This window comes from Zerene cesonia, unplaced genomic scaffold, assembly GCF_012273895.1.
Source record: "Zerene cesonia ecotype Mississippi unplaced genomic scaffold, Zerene_cesonia_1.1 Zces_u003, whole genome shotgun sequence".
In the NCBI taxonomy this organism is placed as follows: Eukaryota; Metazoa; Arthropoda; class Insecta; order Lepidoptera; family Pieridae; genus Zerene; species Zerene cesonia.
The window spans coordinates 1,901,189-1,922,361 of record NW_024045133.1 but is presented as its reverse complement, the minus strand read 5'-3'; the positions used below and the strand labels follow the sequence as shown (position 1 = coordinate 1,922,361).

The 21,173-nt window shown below is 40.0% G+C and overlaps 1 protein-coding gene across 1 annotated transcript in view; it reads right to left on the bottom strand.

Annotated features, from left to right (window-relative positions):
• The window catches only part of LOC119838514, a 94,932-nt gene that overhangs the window by 8,342 nt on the left and 65,417 nt on the right, over positions 1 to 21,173 (bottom strand). Inside the window, exons 2-11 of the mRNA XM_038364485.1 lie at positions 16,448 to 17,071; positions 7,451 to 12,435; positions 6,561 to 6,690; positions 5,193 to 5,307; positions 4,623 to 4,698; positions 4,013 to 4,150; positions 2,217 to 2,364; positions 1,265 to 1,350; positions 706 to 864; positions 139 to 288 (exon numbers count right to left, since the gene is read on the bottom strand). Of these exons, the coding sequence (XP_038220413.1) occupies positions 139 to 288; positions 706 to 864; positions 1,265 to 1,350; positions 2,217 to 2,364; positions 4,013 to 4,150; positions 4,623 to 4,698; positions 5,193 to 5,307; positions 6,561 to 6,690; positions 7,451 to 12,435; positions 16,448 to 17,071 (6,611 nt within the window). The remainder of the gene's footprint in view (positions 1 to 138; positions 289 to 705; positions 865 to 1,264; positions 1,351 to 2,216; positions 2,365 to 4,012; positions 4,151 to 4,622; positions 4,699 to 5,192; positions 5,308 to 6,560; positions 6,691 to 7,450; positions 12,436 to 16,447; positions 17,072 to 21,173) is intronic.

Genomic DNA, 21,173 nt, shown 5'->3' with positions numbered 1-21,173 from the left:
TTCGAAATTCAAATGTAATATTTTTTTATAATTAAGTGTAACAGTATTTATGGCCAGACTAAGTATATCATCTGCCCCCATACCCCACTGGGGGACAGGGTACTTCACTTTTATAGTCTGAGTGGGTAATTCACTCACCTCAGGTGCCTGATGACCAAGCAGGTCGTACAATATGACGCTGCCCAACGAATGGCCGCCGAGTGAAACGCCCCCATCGAAATCCGGATTGCGCTTTTTGAAAAGGTGGTATATCCTGTTCATTTCGCTGCACACTGTGTCTATTATCGTCTGAAAAATACAATTATTGAAATAAAGTTTTGAGTATGGGAGAAGTCGAGCACGTTTCGGCACGTAGTGGGCCAGCTCGCACCGGGGGAGTAACACCGGAAGTGACATAGAAGACCGGCGTGGATGGACAATACAATTTCATATTGTCATTCATTCATTCATTTTATTGCCACTCTATCTTTTTACTTATCTATGTCTGTTTCCGTTTGTGGTGTCTTTTACAATTTTACCATTTCCTCCGTCCGCCTACTCGTGGGGGGGGGGAGGGAGGATATAATATAATATCCTCCCCCCCCCCAATTCTAACCAAATATCTATTAGTCTTTAAGCTTTTCATTAGCTATCAGCATTATACAGCTATTTATCACCCTTTCAGTCTGTTTGTCTGTCTGTTCCTCCCCCCCCCCTCACACTCACCTGACAGAACACGGGGCTGGTGTAAAACAGCACGTCGAGCAGCGTGTCGTTGGCGAAGCCGCGCAGCCAGGGGATGCTGTCCAGCGTGACGTTCGCGAGCCGAGCGTCCACGCCCGTCTCCGACGAGTGGAGGCGGCCGTGCCACGAGATCGGCAGCACCTGTTGGCGGCACCAACCACCGTTTTTTACGTCATAAGCGGGCAACCGAGCTGGTGGTGGTTCGCCTGATGGTGAGCGATCACCACCGCCCGTGAATAATCGCAGAGGTGCTACCTCTGCGCATCAAAAGTAGAATTCGATGCCCATTTTTAATGGAGTGGGAGAGCCGGAGGCCCATATCCATTTCCTATACCGTTCCCAGTCCTTTCCTTAACTCCTCTCGTCAATCCTTTCTTAATCCTTTTTCGCCTTATAGTCGGCAATCCATTTGCAAAGGCTACATAGCTTAGATTTGCAAACAACATTACACCTCTCCAGATGTCCACGGGCGGTGGTAGCGCTAACCATCTGGCGACCCACCAGCTCCATTGCCGACGGTAACATATAAAGAGAAACGTACCTCGATTCTGCCAACCAGACCGCTGTCGTATGAATTCTTATAGTGCGACTGCAGCAATTGTAGACTCGTCGTACGGAAGTCGTTAACTGGCAGGAAAAATAAGAAATCCATTACCATTACACAGAGAAATTTGAGAAAAGAGTAGAAAAAATTCAATCACTCAGCGGGATTCGAACCCACGTCTTTTTGCTATACCGTAGCAACGCCTAGCCTCTCGGCCACCTGCGATCCCGCTACAGTAATCGAATCTCGTCTAGTCTTAACGTTTCATGTGCCTAGGGCCTAACCCTAGGGGCCTTAGTTATTACGGCCATAATTGTTACCGTAGCAATATAGAAATATGTTATGTATGCAATACATTATGTAGGAAATGTGTTGACCGCCTCCCCGGCACAGTGTTTAACGCGTGAGATTAAACCCGAGGGGTCCCGGGTTCGATTCCCAGTGGGGACGCACAAAGAGAAATGTCTCGGTCTGGAAAGACACAGAAGGCCGATCACCTACTTGTCCATAAAGAAAATCGATCAGTGTAACAGATGTATACTCGTAACATCTGCCCCATATCCTGCTATATCTATAAAAAAAAATCATCGGCTTTGTTAACACGGAACTTTCGACTGGATGAACCGATTTTGATGATTCACATTTTTTTTAGTTTATTATTGTCTTATTCGTATTCCACCATACAACAATCTATATAAATAGAATTTTCCAATACTACAGAGACTGTAGAGCTTTCAAGCTCTTCTCAGTATTAACCGCTTTCCGAATCGGTGCTAAATGTTACAACTGTGTTATGACAATACAAAAGTGCTTCTATAATAAGTCTAATTGAATAAATAAATGCTTGACTTTGAGTTTGACTCGATAAATGGCAAGGATCCCAGCTCATTTTATGGCGTATTTTTTTTCTTTTCTTTTCCGTCCGTCCGTCCGTCCGTCCGCAACTCACCGACCGCCTCGACGGCGCGCATGCGCATGTCGCACGCGGAGCCGACGCCGTGGCACAGCAGCAGCAGGTGGTCCGCGCGCGTCGGCTCCGCGTCCTCGATCTCCGACTCGACGCAGCCGCGCCGCACCACGCGCGGCCGCATCGCCGACTGTGCGCACAGACAGACAGACAGACGGGGCTGTTGTTATTATGTCATCGGGGTAACGTGCTTCTTAACAGTGAATAAAAATAAATTTAAATACACATATATACTAATGTTATAATTGAAGGGTTTGTATGTCTGTTTAGCTGAGCGCTCCAATCTCAGGAACTACTACGACAAACGAATAGGTACGAATAATAGGTACGAATTCAAATAGATGGCCTATTTGTTGAGAAAGACTTTAGGCTATACAGCATCAGGTTCTATATGAGTAAAACGCGTTTAAATAATCTAAACAACACGCTTTAAAGCTAGAATCAATTGAATGGTCTCACTTGCTCTTATACCGAGTATATGTAAGGAAATTATTGAATTACAACGATTCTAATCAGGATAATAAGATAGCGTCATGAAATTATCGTATTGTCACCGATCCTTGATAAGTGTAGAGAGTTTGAATTAAATCTGTGCTTTAAAAGTGGGTTAAAATCGAGTCTAAAGCAATTAGTTAAAGTGCATAGATATATTTTTCTAACCGTAGATAAGAAGATAGATTTTTCTAACTTTAGTAACCGAAACAATGGATTGATATGATATTGAAAATACTAGAAAGTTAAAGACAGAAAGTTAAAGTTTTGAGTGATCTATTCACTCACTGTCAGTTTAAACTTTCTGCATAAAAACCTATACTAAACTACCAATACTCCTTAGTCTAGATTTTAGTCAACATATCAGTATCTACTCTATGTGACTATCCTACTAACCTAATCTATCCTATATCTATCCCCCACTGCTTATTTAAATTAACTCTATAATAAACTAGGACCAAACTAGGAAATACACTACAAATTAAGTCTAGACTTCAGACTAAGCAGCTGTTTCAACTACCTAGTAGTTAGGAACTAACTAGTTTCTCCTTCTGATGCCTATACTCCCCAGCTCCATGCACTAGGAACACTAGGTGGTCTATTTTCTGCGTTTGATCGCCCGTCACTCTGATCTTGGGCGGATTTCTGTATACCGTCTTGCCGAATGCGAATAGCTGCGAAAGGATGGGATAGGGAGGTAAATAGGGTATGGTAGGATGTATTTGGGCAAAGGTATGGTAGGATGTATTTGTTCTTTTTGTATAAATGTCTATGAAGGAAAGGAAAACAGGAGAAAGTAAGAAGTAAGATTAGGTTTTTGTTTAAATGTAAATAGACGTAGGGGTAAATGGGTAATGGTAAATAGCTATTATAGACAAAGAGGTTATAATTCTATGTAATATTTTATGTTGGTATGTGTGTGTTTTGTTTTTATGTGGATGTATTATTTGTCTATGTATCAAGATTATTAATTTCGGAAGGACACATATTCTATGAGGAATCCGATCATAATCCAGCACCTTGGATAATTACAGGTAGGGATTAGCAGATGTGATGAAGTGTCCATTGATTCTTGAACATGGCAGTTTCCCAACTATGTTTTCTGGAAGGAAACGAAGGAAGGTGGAGTTCCTCCAAGAGAGGATACTCGACCAGTCTACACAACTGGCCAGCCGGTAAGGCCCCGACAGTATTAAGTTGGAGAGTTGTATATATGCTTTGTAGCGCAATATTTCGCTAGCGCGATTCAGAAACGTGTTCTACTTTTACCAAACGCCGCTACTCACCGGGCTGCTGCTGAAGCTGTCGCCGGTCTGCAGGAAGTGCACCATCACGGCCGGCCCGTGCATCACCACCAGCTCGCTATTGGGCAGCATCAGCCGGCGGTGCCACTCGCCGGTGGTGACGCCGTGGCGGTACTCCTCCTGAGCGGAAACTATGTATCAACACACTTTCTCTTCCTTGAATTCGATGATTAAGAACAATCTTAAATGAAAAGGCACCTTAAAAAAGATCGTCATGTGTGTTTGTTATAAAAAAATGATCATAATATCGGACTGCGTGTATTTTATCGTTTGAGTGAGTTAAGTGGTCGAAACTCCAGGCAAAAAGGTGGAAAAAAAAAATTAACTAGCTGCACGCCCCGGCTCTGCACGGGTAACAATTAATCGTAATAGAAATTATATGAACTATCCTATCTTTTAAGTTGGATGAAAATGCACATGATGAGCAAGTTTGATTCAAATCGGTTGAGCAGTTTGGGAGTCCATCGAGGACTAACAACGTGACACGTAATTGACATATGTAAAGATTAAAAAAATTCGATGATAATTATATGTCCGTATGTTTTTTATATGGGAATTTTTATGTACATGTTAGTGGACTAGAGTTAAGTACCTCTAGCTGCTCGGCAACTGGTTCCGTATAAGGAACATATCTCGCATCCGTGTTGCCTTTGTAGAACCAGCTGCATCTGTAATGTTACATTATTTTTCATATTATTCCCTTTCTTTTTTTATGCAAGAGTAGGCAACTGAGCAGGTGGTAAGCGATCATCACCGCCCTTGAACATTCTGTTCATTAAAAGTTGGTCAAAATGGAGAGGAGTCAGTTTTTTTATGCCATAAGTGGGCAACCGAGCTAGTGGTTCGTCTGATGGTATGCGATCACCACCGTCCATGAATTCGCAGAGCAAGAGCCTCCGCGATTGTGCTGCCCGTTTTTAAGGGGAAAGGGACAAGAAAAGGATTAACGACTAGGAAGAAGAAATTGACTGAAGGGTGAAGAAAGAAGTCTCCGGTTCCCCCACTCACCAAACGAAACACAGTATCATACTACTAATTCACGCCGGTTTTCTGTGGGGGTGCGGTACTTCCCCGGTACGAGCTGGCCCAATTCGTGCCGAAGCATGCTCGACAGCCACATTCAAAAACATACAGGTGAACGCGTCTAAATAGGAAAACTCACCGTCTAACATTGCTCGGCTTCTCGCTCCAGTAGACCGGCATACGGAGGCGTCCCTTCACATTGACGTCATATCGTCCCCCATCGGTCGCCACTAGGGTTTCGTCCGTCAGCTCGGCTGGAAGCGTTCGGGTGTTATATCAATTACCAATTCAAACGTTTAAGAAATCAAACACCACAGTGCCATTGACTTATGTCTGAAATGAAGGTTGTCGTCACCGTCGCTCGTTACAGCGCGTCCCCGTCACCTTTAGAATAATATTCTGGACACTTCTATTAACTTTCGGGATATTAAACAATTGCAATGTAGAAAGATAGCAATTAGACACAGAGCACTAAAAGTAGTCAACAATGACAATTCAACATCTTTAGTTCATTTAGAAAGGCTTTTAAACGGATTTTAAAATTGATTCATTATATCATTTTCGACCCGACGTTTCGAACACTTTACAGCGAACGTGGTCACGGGGAGACTATTTTAGTCTCAGATCTTCGCTTCAGTCAAGAAAATACTATCTTTATTCATTTTATCGCAATTTCAAAGATGAATTGGTGGCACTGTTGTCTATATTATCTACTACTACTACAGACGAAGATAGGTGATAATAATTCATAAGGAGAAAAAAAATGGACACCCATCTAAATCAACATTGTACCAATCGTTGCCTAACCCCGATTTATATTTATATATTTATTGTAACAGCTACAGGTAGTCCTACTAATATTATAAATGCGAAAGTTTGTAAGGATGTGTGTGTGTTTGTTGCTCTTTCACACAAAACCTACTAAACCGATTGCAATGAAATTTTGTACGTAGATAGTTGGACAACTGGAATAACATATGGGCAACTTTTTATCCCGATATTCCTACGGGATACGGACTTACGCGGGTGAAACCGCGGGGCGCCGCTAGTATAAAATAATCTATACTAATGCTAACATACCCGGCCACGCGTTGCTGTGGCTGAGTTAATTAAAAATATTAAGATTATAAATTATTGGGATAATTAATCGAAATAAAAACTATCCTATCTTAAGTTGGACCAAAATACTATGTGTATAAACGCCAAGTTTCATCAAAATCGGTTGAGTTGGTGAGGAGTTCAATGGGAGCATACACTAGATTTTTATATATTATTATTAAGATTATAAAGCTGAATAGTTTTTTTGAATGCACTAATCTCAAGAACTACTGGTCCGATTTGAAAAATTCTTTCAGTGTTAGATAGCCCATTTTTTGTATCTGTATCTGTACCAATTTTTGAAGAAAAATTTGCGACCAGATTAAATCATCCACATTTTTTATCCATCTACCCTCACAAAGCTCCCACACACACACAGCAGGAATATCGCTAAAGACGTAGTACTTACGACTGTTAAAAGCATTTTCCAACGCCATAGAGTCAGCCACCGAGAAGCCCCTCCATATAGAGTTACCATCCTTGTCCACGCGATAGAACCAGTGGTGCTTCACCGGTGAATATTCGGTTGTTGCGCGGCTCTGGAAAAGTTCGATGCGAACCGATTTTAAAGAAGTTCACAATTCGATTGTATGTTTCTGGGGGGTGTTCGTTAACTGACAATTGCTTAAGCGTGCTCGAACCACCAGCTCAGTTGCCCGCTATGACATAAAAAAGTCTGTCGACTGCGTGAACTGGAAACTGGTGCTGGTCATGCAGGCCTCTTTTATATTTGGTCTAGTTCGGACAATATCAAGGTGTTTTGGGTTTTTGTTAAAAATAATTATAGTGCTCTAATTACGCAACTAACTCCGATAAAGGAACATTTTTTTCGCTGACGCTCTGTATCTATTAGACGTGTGTTATACGAGCGGCCCGCCCTAACTTCGCGCATAGTTGGTAGACATATAGCCTATAGCACTCGGAGATTGATGAAAATTATTTAGGAAATCGATCCAATAGTTTTCCGAGATATAATAAACAAAGGAACGTTAAAATCAGGAACTACTGTGATACCATGGGCGAAGCCAGTGGGGACCTCTAGTATTTTATACAATTAAACATATTTGCACATTGTATTATGAATAAAATATTACGCAACAAATTTAAACGCAAAATTTGGACCAATCACAATAAACTTTATACATTAGAATAGGTTTTAAATACGTCTCGATCTATTCCATTTTATTACATATAACCATATAAGCATTTGATAACATTATACGATAACGAACAAATAATAAAAATGGGCACATAGTACTAAATACGTTTCACAAAAGCTAGTATCAAAATGATATATACCTCAGACAATATAGCAACACCGTCATCCGACTCCTCTCGCAAATGCTGTTCCATAAAATTAACCGTCAACCTCTGGTTCAGCCTGTCACTTTTCACATCATCCATATTAACTTCTTCCTTTCTACCCTCGCTTATATCCATGCACTTCCTAAATTTACAATCAACGCAATCCAAATTTAAATCTACTAAACGCCCCGCGCTCGGGTTACAGCAATTTTTACATTTTCTCACTATCTCATTTTGATCGTCGTTACGTGAGTTACTATCCCCTTGTATTCTATTAACGTCTTTGTCTGTGATTTTAACGGCCGCGCTGGGTTCGCCTATCGTATCGTTTGATTTGTTTATATCGAATTCTACAGTGAAATAATTAACCGTCCTAACTACATCGTCCTTAGGCGATGGATCCTTGTAATTGGCCAGATCGCGTATTAAATCCATGTTTGTTCTATATCTGTTTTGTGTTTCGTGTGAATCGTTGTGCGTGTCGTTTGTTTTGGGATTGAAGAAATTGCGAACGCTATTTTCCACGGCGGAATGCCTATAATGGTTTTGAGACTGACTTAATTCAAAAAAAGACTTCGCGGTGTCCGATTTTGGCGGTGATGCGAAATAACTGGACAGTCTACTGTAGTTATTATAATCGTCATCTTTGTTTGATGCGCTAGCGTCCGAGGCGAAGAAATTCATAGGGTCCGGCAAAGATTGATCTTCTGCTTTTGGTGTATTAGTTATTTTCGAAACGTTTTCCTCTTTAACTTCTACAGTTTGGCCGGTGAGGCTGGAGAACGCGGGTAGTCGTTCGACATCAGCTAGAATCGGTTCTTCAATTGGTTTAGTTAGGATCGTTTCTATAGCTAGAGTTGGTTTCATTGTAGCGCTGCATATGTGTGTTACATTCGAATGCGTGACCGGCGGTTGTGTGAAGGTTACAGTTGGCGATACTCTTGTTTGAGTTGTAGTATCAGGGACTTGTTTCTGCTGTTCATGAAACGTATCAGGCAGTACGTCCTTTGAAATGCCGCTGAGTCGTCTTTGATATTCCTTTTCGAAGCCTGGCGGTATTCGCATTGTTGTGGGCAGAGATGCGTAAGACTGTAACCCTGTGGGTGATGTAAGAGAATTTCTATAGTGATTTTCGACAGCGTAATTGCCAGTATCGAAGTATGACGCAATAGTTATAGCTGGACTGGTGGTAGAAGGGATAGCTGGAGGCGTAGTGATTACCGCTTGCGCTTCGAACACATCATCAGTCTCTACAGTTTCCATTTGCTTGAATCTCTCAACTCTATTAGTGAATGTATCTACTTCTGAAACGAACTCTTCCGTACTCTTTTCACGTTCCATACATTCAATTTTGTCATCGTCAGTTTCAGAGGGCTCGATAACGAAATCGTCGTAAATTGGAAAGTCTTTTTTGGCATCTTGCTCAATGGATAGAACGTCTAAGCCGCTCTCGTCTGATTTATTATCTTCTTCAGGTGCAGCAGGTATGTTAATTGGTCTAGGAATAACTGCCGGTTCTTCGTGGGAGTGTTTGAATTCAGCTTTAATTTCATCACTCGCATTGTTAGGTATGTTCTCAAAAAATAATGGTTTATTTTGGAGAAATCCTATGGCGTTTGGATCAGGATGAAGATTGTAATCGTGTTCAACTAGAGCATTGGTATTAAGTATATCATTTATATCGGCTGTATTCCACCCATAGTTTGGAATAGTACCATCAATATTAACATCATTTAGAAGCTCTGCAACTGTATGTATGGGTATTTCATCTATTACTTCTTCAGTGATATGAGCTATATCACTGAGCGGATCGATTGTTGATGTTTGTCCAACCTCTTGTCCGTGCTCACTTTCAGGCAGAACAGCACCAACGGGATTCAATAGTTGAATTGGTGCTGTTATGTTTTCAATTAACTGCGTCGTCAGATCTTCCACTTCTTCTCTATCATCGGGCTTAGCGACTTCTCTACATGTTACACAAATGTTTAATTCAGAGACGTCTTCGTCTACATTAGCATATTCTTGAGCAGGTTCACTCAATATGTTCTGAGATTCGTGTAAAGCTAAACTTTCAAGTTTATTTTTAACAGCGCTTAGTTCATCAAATGTCTGAACATTTGGAGGCATATTCGTAGTCAGACTCGAAAATTCAAATAAATGTGCCGATGATCCTGATGTTGGTTTTTCAAAATATTTAAATAATGTATCATTACCCTTCGTGTCTTTTGATACATCACTGTGCAGTATATTAAAATTATTCTCAACTGTTGACGTCTTTACATCATGTATGGGACTATCTTCAAAACTGTCATATAAATTTTGCGTTGTTATATCATAGTCTGGATCAATTTCGTCTTTGATTATAAAAGTTTTTTCAGAAACAACATTTTCATCAGATGGAAGCAATGGATGCGAATCGAACAGTTTGAATGTATTTTCAATTGGTGGATTAGTAAGCAATTCACTTATCGGGTTTTCTATAGTTTCCGGATAACCTGTTTGAATATCATCGGACGGTTGTGGAGTAGAATTTAACACCAAATTGGTCACACTTTCAACTATCTTGTCATCCAAAGGTGTGGGTTCGGTAGTGACAAATGGTGCACTAAACAGACTCAGTGGGTTGTTTATATTAGGCACCGATGATAACATAGGTACGCTATTCTTTTTTACCAAATTTTCAGCCATATAAGGTGCCGTGGCTTGTGAGTTTGTTGTGGTGACATTAGAATAATCTAAAGTTGCATAGTTATTGAAATCATTTTTAAACGTAGTATGTGTTTCGGTTGTAGTCTTCAGGGAGGAAATACCGGATCCGATTGTGCTTCCTACTGTGTTTAAATTAGCTTGGCTGTAACTCGGGTGATGAACATCACTTTGTTCTATATAAGCAGAAGATGTATCACGCCAGGCAATATCCATTACAGATTGTTTTACATCCTTATGTTCGTTCATTGATTCTTGTACGTTAAAATTGGCATTTTGAAATTCCGAACTATAATAATTGGCCGGATAATTACTTGGTTGCATTCTATTGTAATCTCCAACGAAAATATCGAATGTGGTGCTGTCTTTTGAATAGTCATTGCCATACGTTTGCGGAGCGTAAGCGGTTTCTTGCTTGTAAATGGTTTCTCCTTTACTTTCATTATAAGCCGGATCGAAGAATGTTGTTACAGTGTTTTGAATCTTATTGATGTCAATAGAGCCGAGCTTAGATTTTAAAGATCCAAGTAAACCGAATCCTTTAGCTGGCTCCGGGTCTAGCTTTGGCGGAGATTGTTCATATATTTCAGTCGTTGGTCGGCTTAAGTCAAAAACTGTGTTATAATTTGTTTGAAAAGGTTGTAATGGTTGTATTGATGGATGGCTATATGGTGATGCAACATTAGCGCTATCATATAGAGTTGATGCATCGACACTGGGATTGTTAGGTATATTGCGTTGTGTATCCGCTACGTCCTGAGTTATTTCTTGACTCGGAGTGAACAGTGCACCTTGAAAAGAATTAGACTGAACGGGATTCAATGTAGGTTTAATATTATTACTTATACTGCCGATGCCTTCGATAGGACCTGAATAGTACTGAGGTCTTTTCTTCGTCATTCTAAGATTGAGATTTCCAGTCATTTTAGGAGGTTCGATCACAGTTTTTGGCGGTTCTGACGATGTGGGATTTTGATTAAAATACTGATTTACATTTGAAGGTGCAGTTGGTGGAAGCGTCTTTTCTAATTCTGGTTTTTGTTGCGACATCTTTGTAGGATCATAGAAAAGCGGTGGTGGTTCATTTAATACTGATAGAGACGGGTTTGCGACTGCAAGAGATTGCGGTATTAACGAAGATGCATGTTCTTGTGTTTCAGCTTTTTGTGGTTGTATTGACGGAGGATATGAAGGTGTACTATTTGATGAAAATGTTGCAATTGAATGAGAGACTTGTGGTACAATGCGTCCTGATTCAGATTTCGGTTCAGAGGGTACAGTTGCTTCCGATAAAGTTGATTGAGGATAAGCTAAATTAGGAGCTTGTTGAATGTTTAACGTTCCTGGCCAATTCTTTTGCGATACGTTCGTTTGCATGAAGGTCCCCTGTTGGGGAGGTGCGATGTAAGTTTTTGACTCCATGTGCATATCTAACGAAGAGCTCAGCGGCGGCACAGACTCCGTTCCACTAATGGTTTTATGTGTTTGGAATAAACTACTTGGTGGTAACTTTGCATCATTAGAACTGTTAAAATTCAGTGTAGACACATTTCCTTGCGATAGTTGAGTCTCGGGTTGTACATTCGAGTTGTATTCTTGGGACGTATCAAATGTAGGCACAAAAATATTCCCCTGTACGTTCATCGGCGGTGTTTGAGGGTTCGTTGTCGGTTGTTTCGCTGATATCCGTCTCGCAACCGACGGCGGCAGTATTGTCCTTTCTACCGACGCTTGGCCATCACCACGCGGTACATTTGAAAACATCGGCGGTGGTGGGATAATTTGAGCTGTTGTTGATTGTATCGGTTTAAATGTCATCGACGCATCCGGCTCGAAATTCTGATTCGCATTCGCTGTGCTTTGTATCGTTTGAGGAACAACGCCCTCCGTTTTAGGTTGTACAGTCTCAAACTGTAATTCTTGGCTTGATTTTGTATCGGATACAGGTGAAAAGAAATTATAAACTGATTCCTTCTTCTCAGCGTTAGTGTCTTGTTTGTGAATGTCAATATTATTATCACTCGATGTTAATGTTTCGGGAACGAAGTATGGCGACTGGTTGACTGCTTGAGCGGCACTGTGGGGTGTGTTTTGTGCATCTGTGGTATACCCTAACTGAATTCCCTGTTCAGTCTGTGGGCTGTATATGTTCTGTGGGGTTGTGTATGCCGTTTGTTGAGTTGGGTTGTACTGTATTATCTGTGCTTCGCCAGTCAAACCCGGTATTTGAGCGTAGACTTTCTTCTTAGTTGTGATGCGATAATTTCCTGTACCTGAAACCGAGAAAACATCCAATTAATAATGTCATACTCGATTAATTAGCTGTGTATGAAAGCTTAATTCGATTTATGGATGTACGACTTACATTACACTAGCTTATTAGCGGCTTTACACACGTTAAATTCGGAGAAAAACCTTTGAATCATTTTATCTATTTAAAAAAATCATCAAATTATGTTGTGTAGTTTTAAAGATCTAAGCATACATACATATATATAGGGACACACGCGGGAAGCGACATTGCTTTATACTATACTGGCGGTCTGCCCCGGCTTCGCCCGTGGTACATATATAGCCTATAGCCTTCCTCAATAAATGGGATATCCAACACTGAAATAATTTTTCAAATCGGACCAGTAGCTCCTGAGATTATTGCGTTCAAACAAACAAACAAACTCTCTCTCTCTCTTCAGCTTTATAATATTAGCATAGGTAGTTTCTATGTGGTAGTCGAGTACGCTTCGGCACGAATTGGGCCAGCTCGCACCGGGGAAGTACCACACCCCCACAGAAGACCGGCGTGAAATAGCATACTGCTGTGTTTCGTTCGGTGAGTGGGGGAGCCGGAGGCCCATATCCATTTCCCTACCCTTTCCTGTCCTTTCCTTTATTCCTCTCGTCAATCCTTTCCTAATCTATTTCCCATTTGAAGTCGGCAATCCATTTGAAGAGGCGTAAGGTCTGCAATCGACCTCACGCCTCTCCAAATGTTCACGGGCGGTGGTAGTGCTTACCATCAGGCGACCCACCAGCTCCATTGCCGACTATGACATAAAAAAAAAAAAAGTGATATAATATAATTTACTAAAATGGGTTCAATCAATGCCCCTAAACTAATGATACTACAGCGCAGGTTGCGCATACAAATATATGAAAAATAAATCTATAAATATTTTTGTAAATATAGGTATATATGTTTGTACATATATACTTAACAGATCGATTAGTTTTTTCATTATTTTGCTTCATATATCACCACGCTAAATTAAGCCAATTTTTAATTTATCCTCTCTATCTTCCACCGTCTAGGCTATATCGCCGTAAATCGAAACATCGCGCATCTACTCATAACAATGACATAATCCACAGTCACAATTCACCGTGTCGCCATTAACAACGGACACAAATCGTTCACGATTTCCGTCCGTTCACGTAGTTTATTTCCAATCGACGCGACAATTTAATGTTCATATATAATAACCGTTGACCGCCTCCTTGGCACAGTGGTTAACGCGTGAGCGTAGAACCGAGGGGTCCTGGGTTCAATTCCCGGTGGGGACGCACAAACAAAAAAAAAATGTCTCGGTCTGACAGGACACAGAAGGCTGATCACCTACTTGTCCGTAAAGAAAATCGATCAGTGAAACAGATGAACATCATCTGCCCCATACCCCAGTAGGGGACACGGGACTTCACTTTTATATAATAACCGTATTAGTTGTCCGTAGTAGACCGTAGTCTGAATAAAAGAGATTATCAAAATTACATAGCGTTTTTGTAATTATATTATTAGTTCGAAGCTATGTCGTCATTGCATCAATCCATATAATAATACTGTAGCTGTGCACCGCGGTTCCACCGGCGTAAGTCCGCACCCCGTAGGAATATCGGGATAAAAGTTGCTTATATGTTATTCCACTTGTCCAGCTGTCTTCGTACCAAATTACATTGCAATCGGTTCAGTAGTTTTTGCGTGAAAGAGCAACAAACTACAAATATTCAAATTTAATATAATTGGCTTATGGCATTAAAAATTTGCTTCTTGAACGAGCTCGATTTAGAAAAATGAATATCAGTGTCAATTACAATCGAAGGTAAACATTCTATTATATAAATTGAATAATAAAAATATACGACAGATTAGGGACTGATACAGGCTACGTTAAGTCACTGTAACATGCCATTCCCGATAAACCTAACTATGACATAAAAATAAATAAAAAAAAATAAAAATAAAAAAAAAATAAAAAAAAAACCACGCGGGCGGAGCCGACCAACATCTAACCAGCGCATAACACGGCACGAAACGGCTTCAGCATTGCCTCAACACTGTCACTGAGTCACACGGCCACCTGCTGTACGCCGACCGTCTCAATTGTACGCTCGCGAAATCCACGCGGGGGTCGCGGGAGGTCATTGCCGATGCGATTTTTTTTTGAGCGCACTCCCAAAGTAGGTGCGACGAGTACCGCTCTATAATTAGACGTCGGACCACATTACGGGTTTCGTAGAAATAATCTTTAGCTTAGCATGTGTAAAGAAAAAATAAAAAAAAAAACGATAAGTGACCACCCCATCCAATTCTTGACCGTGCCAAGCGTTGCTTAACCTCCATTTTTTATTATTTGTTGTTACAGCGTCATCAGAGATACATCGTCTCGGAAAATATCAACTTTCTTAACTATCACGGTCACATGCAACACAGCCTAGTGACAGTGACTGTTATAGATAAACAGACGGACAAACGTACAGCAAATTCTTAATTATAGGGTCCCGTTTTACCCCGTGGATACGGAACTCTGAAAAATAAATATCTATAACCTCGCATTCTTGTACTTGCTTGCCATTTATATTGAAAGCCTTAATTCTCAAACACTGTGCCGCGGCATTTTTGTGTGTCGCCAAATTTTGCAAATATTTAATAATTAGCTGCGCCCCGCGTAAGCCCGTATCCCGTAGGAATATCGGGATAAAAAGTTGCCTATGTGTTATTCCAGTTGTCCAGCTGTCTACGTACCAAATTTAATTGCAATCGGTTCAGTAGTTTTTGCGTAAAAGAGCAACAAACACACACATACCCATCCTTACAAACTTTCGCATTTATAATATTACTAGCTGCACCCGGCAAACGCTGTTCTGCCTTACTCTTATCATTTAGGGGTGTGAAAAATAGATGTTAGCCGATTCTCAGTCCTACCCAATATGCTTACCAAATTTCAGAGGAATCGGTCAAGCCGTTTCGGAGGAGTATAGAGACTAACATTGTGACACGAGAATTTTATATATAAGAAGAGAAGTAGGATTCAACTACAGACCGTCCGGTTAAAGCGTTACACAACCGCAGCACCTAGGACCCATTTAAACGTATGCATTATGTTAAAAGGGACGAGTACCCAAGTAATTAACTAAATATCGTTAATTGTCCAATCCACTTAACTCGAACGCGTGATTAGCAGAAGCAGGTTAAAACTTTTTAGTTTCGAATTTTCCAGTGTTTATTTATAACCTTGAAGTGAAAGAAACTGGAATAATGGTTATCTTTATTCATACAAATTAATTTTATTTTAATGAAGACACAAAATAGTAGTCATTGGAATAATATGTTATCAACAAACCCAAAATTAAATCCCTATCAAGAAAGCCACATTATTACAAAGTGCTTTAATAAATAATCTTATTTTCCGATGTCAGACGGCGACGGAATTATAAGTGGCTATGGCGCTATATTGACCGCCTCCTTGGTACAGTGGTTAACGCGTGAGCTTAGAGCGGAGGGGTCTTGGGTTCGATTCCCGGTGGGGACACACAAAAAAAAAATGTCTCGGTCTGGCAGGACACAGAAGGCTGATCACCTACTTGTCCATAAAAAAAATCGATCAGTGAAACAGATGTATATCATCTGCCCCATACCCCACTAGGGGACACGGGATTCACTTTTTATGGCGCTATATAGGCTAGCTAATATGTATATAAATTAATATAGTTTTGTGGACATACGGAGCGACATAATCAGTTCCTGACAAAGGTTCTTAAATAAAGATTAAAAAAACGGCTTAAAACGCTGAAGGAAAACATCGTGAGGAAACCGGCATGTCCACGAATCAAAAGTTCGACGACATGTGACATCTGCCAACCCGCAATTGGCCAGCGTGGTGGCTTATAGTCTGGACCCTCATAGGAGGCCTGTGTCCCAGCTGTGGGAACATGTATGGGCTGATGATGATGATGCTATATCAAACCACTTAGATAAATTACTGTTACATGTATAAGTATAGTTGAACTTACCAACAGCCGGCGGTTCCTTTAGCGGCGGCGGCGCCACACTCTTCGGCGCATCCGGCACCCCCAGCGGCAGCCCCGGCGGCACGCTATCCTCCCCTCTATACACATGACCCACGTCCGGTGCATCTCTGCTCTTCATGCTTAGCATATTCGAAAAGGAGCTGAACACCGCGCTCGCTACTTGAGGCAACACCGTAGGTAGCTGCGAGAAATTCTGCGCAATATCCGCCGTGAGACTGTGTTGCACGTCCTCAGTCACTTTCTCGGGCTCGTTCAAATTTATCTCTTCCAGATGTTCCTCGACCGCCTGTAAGTTTGCGTTCTGATCCTCCTTCATAATACTGCTCAACGGTGCGCTTACGTATCGTGAACCTTGCAAACGCGCAAAGTACTCGTTCACATCGAAATCATCGTCCGCCTTCGCGGACGCCTTCGATTGAGTGGACGTTGTTGTTGTTTCTTTAATTTCATTGTTATGCGAATCTTTTTTTACATGTGACGTGTTCGAATTGACGTTCGTGAAAAGGTTGTGTGGAAGCGGGTTCGAATTAGCGTCGCCAGATGGGAAGTTTGATATATTTTGGGTGGTGTTCGCCAAGGTAGCTGTTTGGGGCCCGCATTGTTTATCTGTAAAGAAAAAAGAAAGGATCAAATAAATGATAAGAAATACGTGAATAGTAAGTAACCACAATAGACAAGTTGTGAATAAATTTTACAATAAATAGACACTAACAACGATTTGTCACTACAACTTTAATTTTCATGAGAGACTAAAAACATTCAGTTAATAACAACACGAATACACAACAATATTTGCTAGTATTATGACTCAACATAGACTTCACTCTAACTCTTAAACAACTTTATGTTTGTTTTGATAATCATTGTATAACACTTGACTAGCAACATAATGGTACAGCTACTTATTAAAATTAATCTTTAACATGGTCGTGTATTTTCTTAATATGCATAATACAATGGCGCTAAGAAAAACAATCATCACTACATAGTACAAAGCAAAGTCGCTTCCCGCGTCTGTATAAATGTATGTTTAGATCTCTAAAACTACACAACGGATTTTGATGGACTTTTCTAATAGATAGATTGATTCAAGAGACAGTTTTATATGTACAATAACATCTTAAAACTACCCCGAATTTAACGCGTGCGAAACCGCGGGCAAAAGTTAGTCTTATTATATAAGATTCATTATATACTTGTGCGTATGTAATCCTTGTCAAAGCCTTCAATACGCCCTAAGTATCAATTTAAATAGATTTTCTTAACGACTCGACACAGATAAAACATACAACCAATCAGGACATATCATTTAATTTAAATTTCCTAGACAAGGCTATCATTATGAAGAAAACTTAACCACTATCTAGTTTGTAACCTAGCTTAGGTATTTCTCGGGTGCAAGTGCTAGGCAGTTATCAACAAAGTACAGTCGAGGAAACAATCTCATTATTGCTTTATTAATTAACTAGCTGCGCCTCGCGGTTTTACCCGCGTAAGTCCGTATCCCGTAGGAATGTCGGCATAAAAAGTTGCCCATGTGTTATTCCAGTTGTCCAGCTGTCTACGTACCAAATTAAATTGCAATCGGTTCAGTAGTTTTTGCGTGAAAGAGTAACAAACATACACATCCTTACAAACTCTCGCATTTATAATATTAGTAAGATTACTAGTTGTACCTAGATTTTAATGAATTAAGATTTGAGTTGATCACAAATCAAATCCATTTCTCTTAGTTGAGTAATAGCTCACATGTTGCCTAGGAATAACAGCTATACAACAAAAAAGTTTAATCAATATAAATAATAAACCACTTGGTGGGTTTTCGCATGAAAGAGTAACATAAAACGCAAAAATTTTGTAAGAATATATGGATGCTTGTTTGTTATGTATTATTTTATTGGATTAATGGGATTAATATTCAGTTTAAATGCATTCAAATCCTACTTATTAGTTTTTAAGGATGTGTGTACGTTTGTTGCACACAAAAACTACTGAACCGATTACAATGACATTTGGTACGTAGACAGCTGGACAACTGGTATAACACATAGGCAACTTTTTATCCCGATATTCCTACGGGATACGGACTCACGCAGGTGAAACCACGGGGCGCAGCTAGTCTCCCATACAAACAACATGTGCCATCACGCATTCTCTACACGACTGTACCACCAATAGAAAGTCGCCAAGTCAATCACGAGCAGCTCGATCTAACGAAGCGGCCGCGAACGCGTCAATTAACTAGGAACAATGCGTTCCGAGGCGACTTAATGACTTGATTTGCGGGTAGTTTGACTACCATGTAGCACTCTATATAGAAACGTGTTTGTCGACGTTAGGTGACGCGGGCGTTTTTCTCTTTCTCAATCGAATATAACGTGGTATGGGTGTTTATTTGTTGTGTGTGAAGTCCCGTATCCCCTAGTGGGGTATGGGGCATATGATGTACATCTGTTTCGCTGATCGATTTTCTTTATGGATAAGTAAGTGATCAACCTTCTGTGTCCTGCCAGACCGAGACATATTTTTTTTTTGTGCGTCCCCACCGGGTTCTACGCTCACGCGTTAACCACTGTACCAAGGAGGCGGTCAAAGGTTTATTTATTGCATAGACAACAATTCTTTGTTAATAAAATTGGGCCAGTCGTTACCTTTATTCCTCTCGTCGTTCCTTGCTTAATTTCTTTCTTAGTATTTCTTGTGTTCGATTTTACGCGAGTATTATATTACATCTAGAAATTAAAGACTTTTAAACGGATTTTAAACGCGATTTATTCCTTATATTATTAACCCGACGTCACCGACCACGCTCGCTGTAAAGTGTACGAAACGTCGCGTTAATAATATAATTAATAAATCGCGTTTAAAATCCGTTTAAAAGCCTTTAATATCTTATTTCTTTGTTTATTTGCAATCCATTTGTAGAGGCGTAAGGTCTGCAATCGGCCTTACGCCTCTCCAAATGTTCATGGGCGGTGGTAGCGCTTACCAGCAGGCGACCCACCAGCTCCATTGCCGACGGTGACATAAAAAATGTCTAAAGCGAACCTACCAACCTCCCATTAGGATTTCGTAACGGCGTAAAAACCATTTGTCGTTAGGCTTTAGCCTCAATCCAACCCAAGGAAGTGGGCGCAGCCGGAGATTACTATTAGTGTTAGTTTTACTGCGGCACACAATGTGATTCACGCTGGTGCTACGGTCATTCGTTAGAAACGATCATTTATATAAACGTCCATTTATTTTATGTCTCTGATTTTTGTTGGCAGTCAATTTTGAGGAAATAGGCAAAATTTTGACGATGTGTACACGTAAAGTGTGTATTATGTAACAATAATAACGCTCTATATGTATAAATATGATTAATAATTAATTATTTATGTAAAAAATAAATGACATCTGTACGCCACATGGCAGATCACAGCAGAACTTTATATAATGTAATACATATTTACCTTATAACCTGTGAATCACAATAAATCATTTCGAATTTGAATTTGAATTTGAATTTTGATTTTGTAAGTTTGTAACACGTCATGTGATAGTCGTCAATATGATGAACCAAGAGACCTAGAAATCCATTAATACAAATATTGACATCCATCAGAGCGCTAGTACCACCAACTAAAAACCAACTAACTTACTAGTTAGTACGAACTCCCGTCCCGTGTCCCCCACTGGGGTAAGGGGCAGGTAAGAATATATATTCTATACGTATAAGAAACGAGATAATAAAAATGACATAGCACAGAACTATGTCATTGAATATGACCTTTTTAAAAAGAAAGAAAGACTAAAACAACCATTCGTTTCAACACACAAACGCACAAATAAAAAACAACATCTTACCATTTGTAGAGGCGTAAGGTCTGTAATCGACTTTACGCCTCTACAAATGTTCATGGGCGGTGGTAGCGCTTCAGGCGTCAGGCGTCCCATCAGCTCCATTGCTGACTGTAACATAATAAAAAAAAAACGAAAAATACATAACGTTAACAAAAAAAATGAATGCCACTTGGTATTTTAAACATTTCTAAAATAAAAATCTCAAAGTTTCACTCGTTCACATCTATTCCCAACTATAACTTCTTCCCTTGACTCCTTTTGAGTACACGATCACAATTTTGGTACATTTTAAAACAGCCATTACGCTCCGGACGTTATAACGAATGCCCGTCGCGTGCACTTGCACGACAACACGGCCACACCAAAACATTTATCAGCTGTTCGCGCCTTTAATTGCTATAGACAAACATATTAGCCTATTTACGATACTCGTATACTATGAATAATTACGATATATATATATATATATATATATAAATAGACATACATACACTTTAACAGAATATTAATAAATTTATAAATAAAAATTGACGATGTTATTGTCCCTATGTCTCTATGTATGCTACAATCGAAACAACACAACGGATTTTGATGGGTTATTTTAATAGATAGAGGAATGCATGCAAATTTTATATGTAATAACATCTATTTAACTACTCCGAATTTAACTCGTTCGTAGCCGCGGGCAAAAGTTAGTATATTTAAGATTAGAATAGATAGACCGATGTTTGGATGACGAAGATGTTTTTATAGATGTTGAATGGATGAAGACGGTTTTAAAACGCGCTAGATATTTTATAAACTAAATAAGCAGTAGGTAATCAGTGAATATATTGTGATTTTGTTGTGTTTGATTTTACGC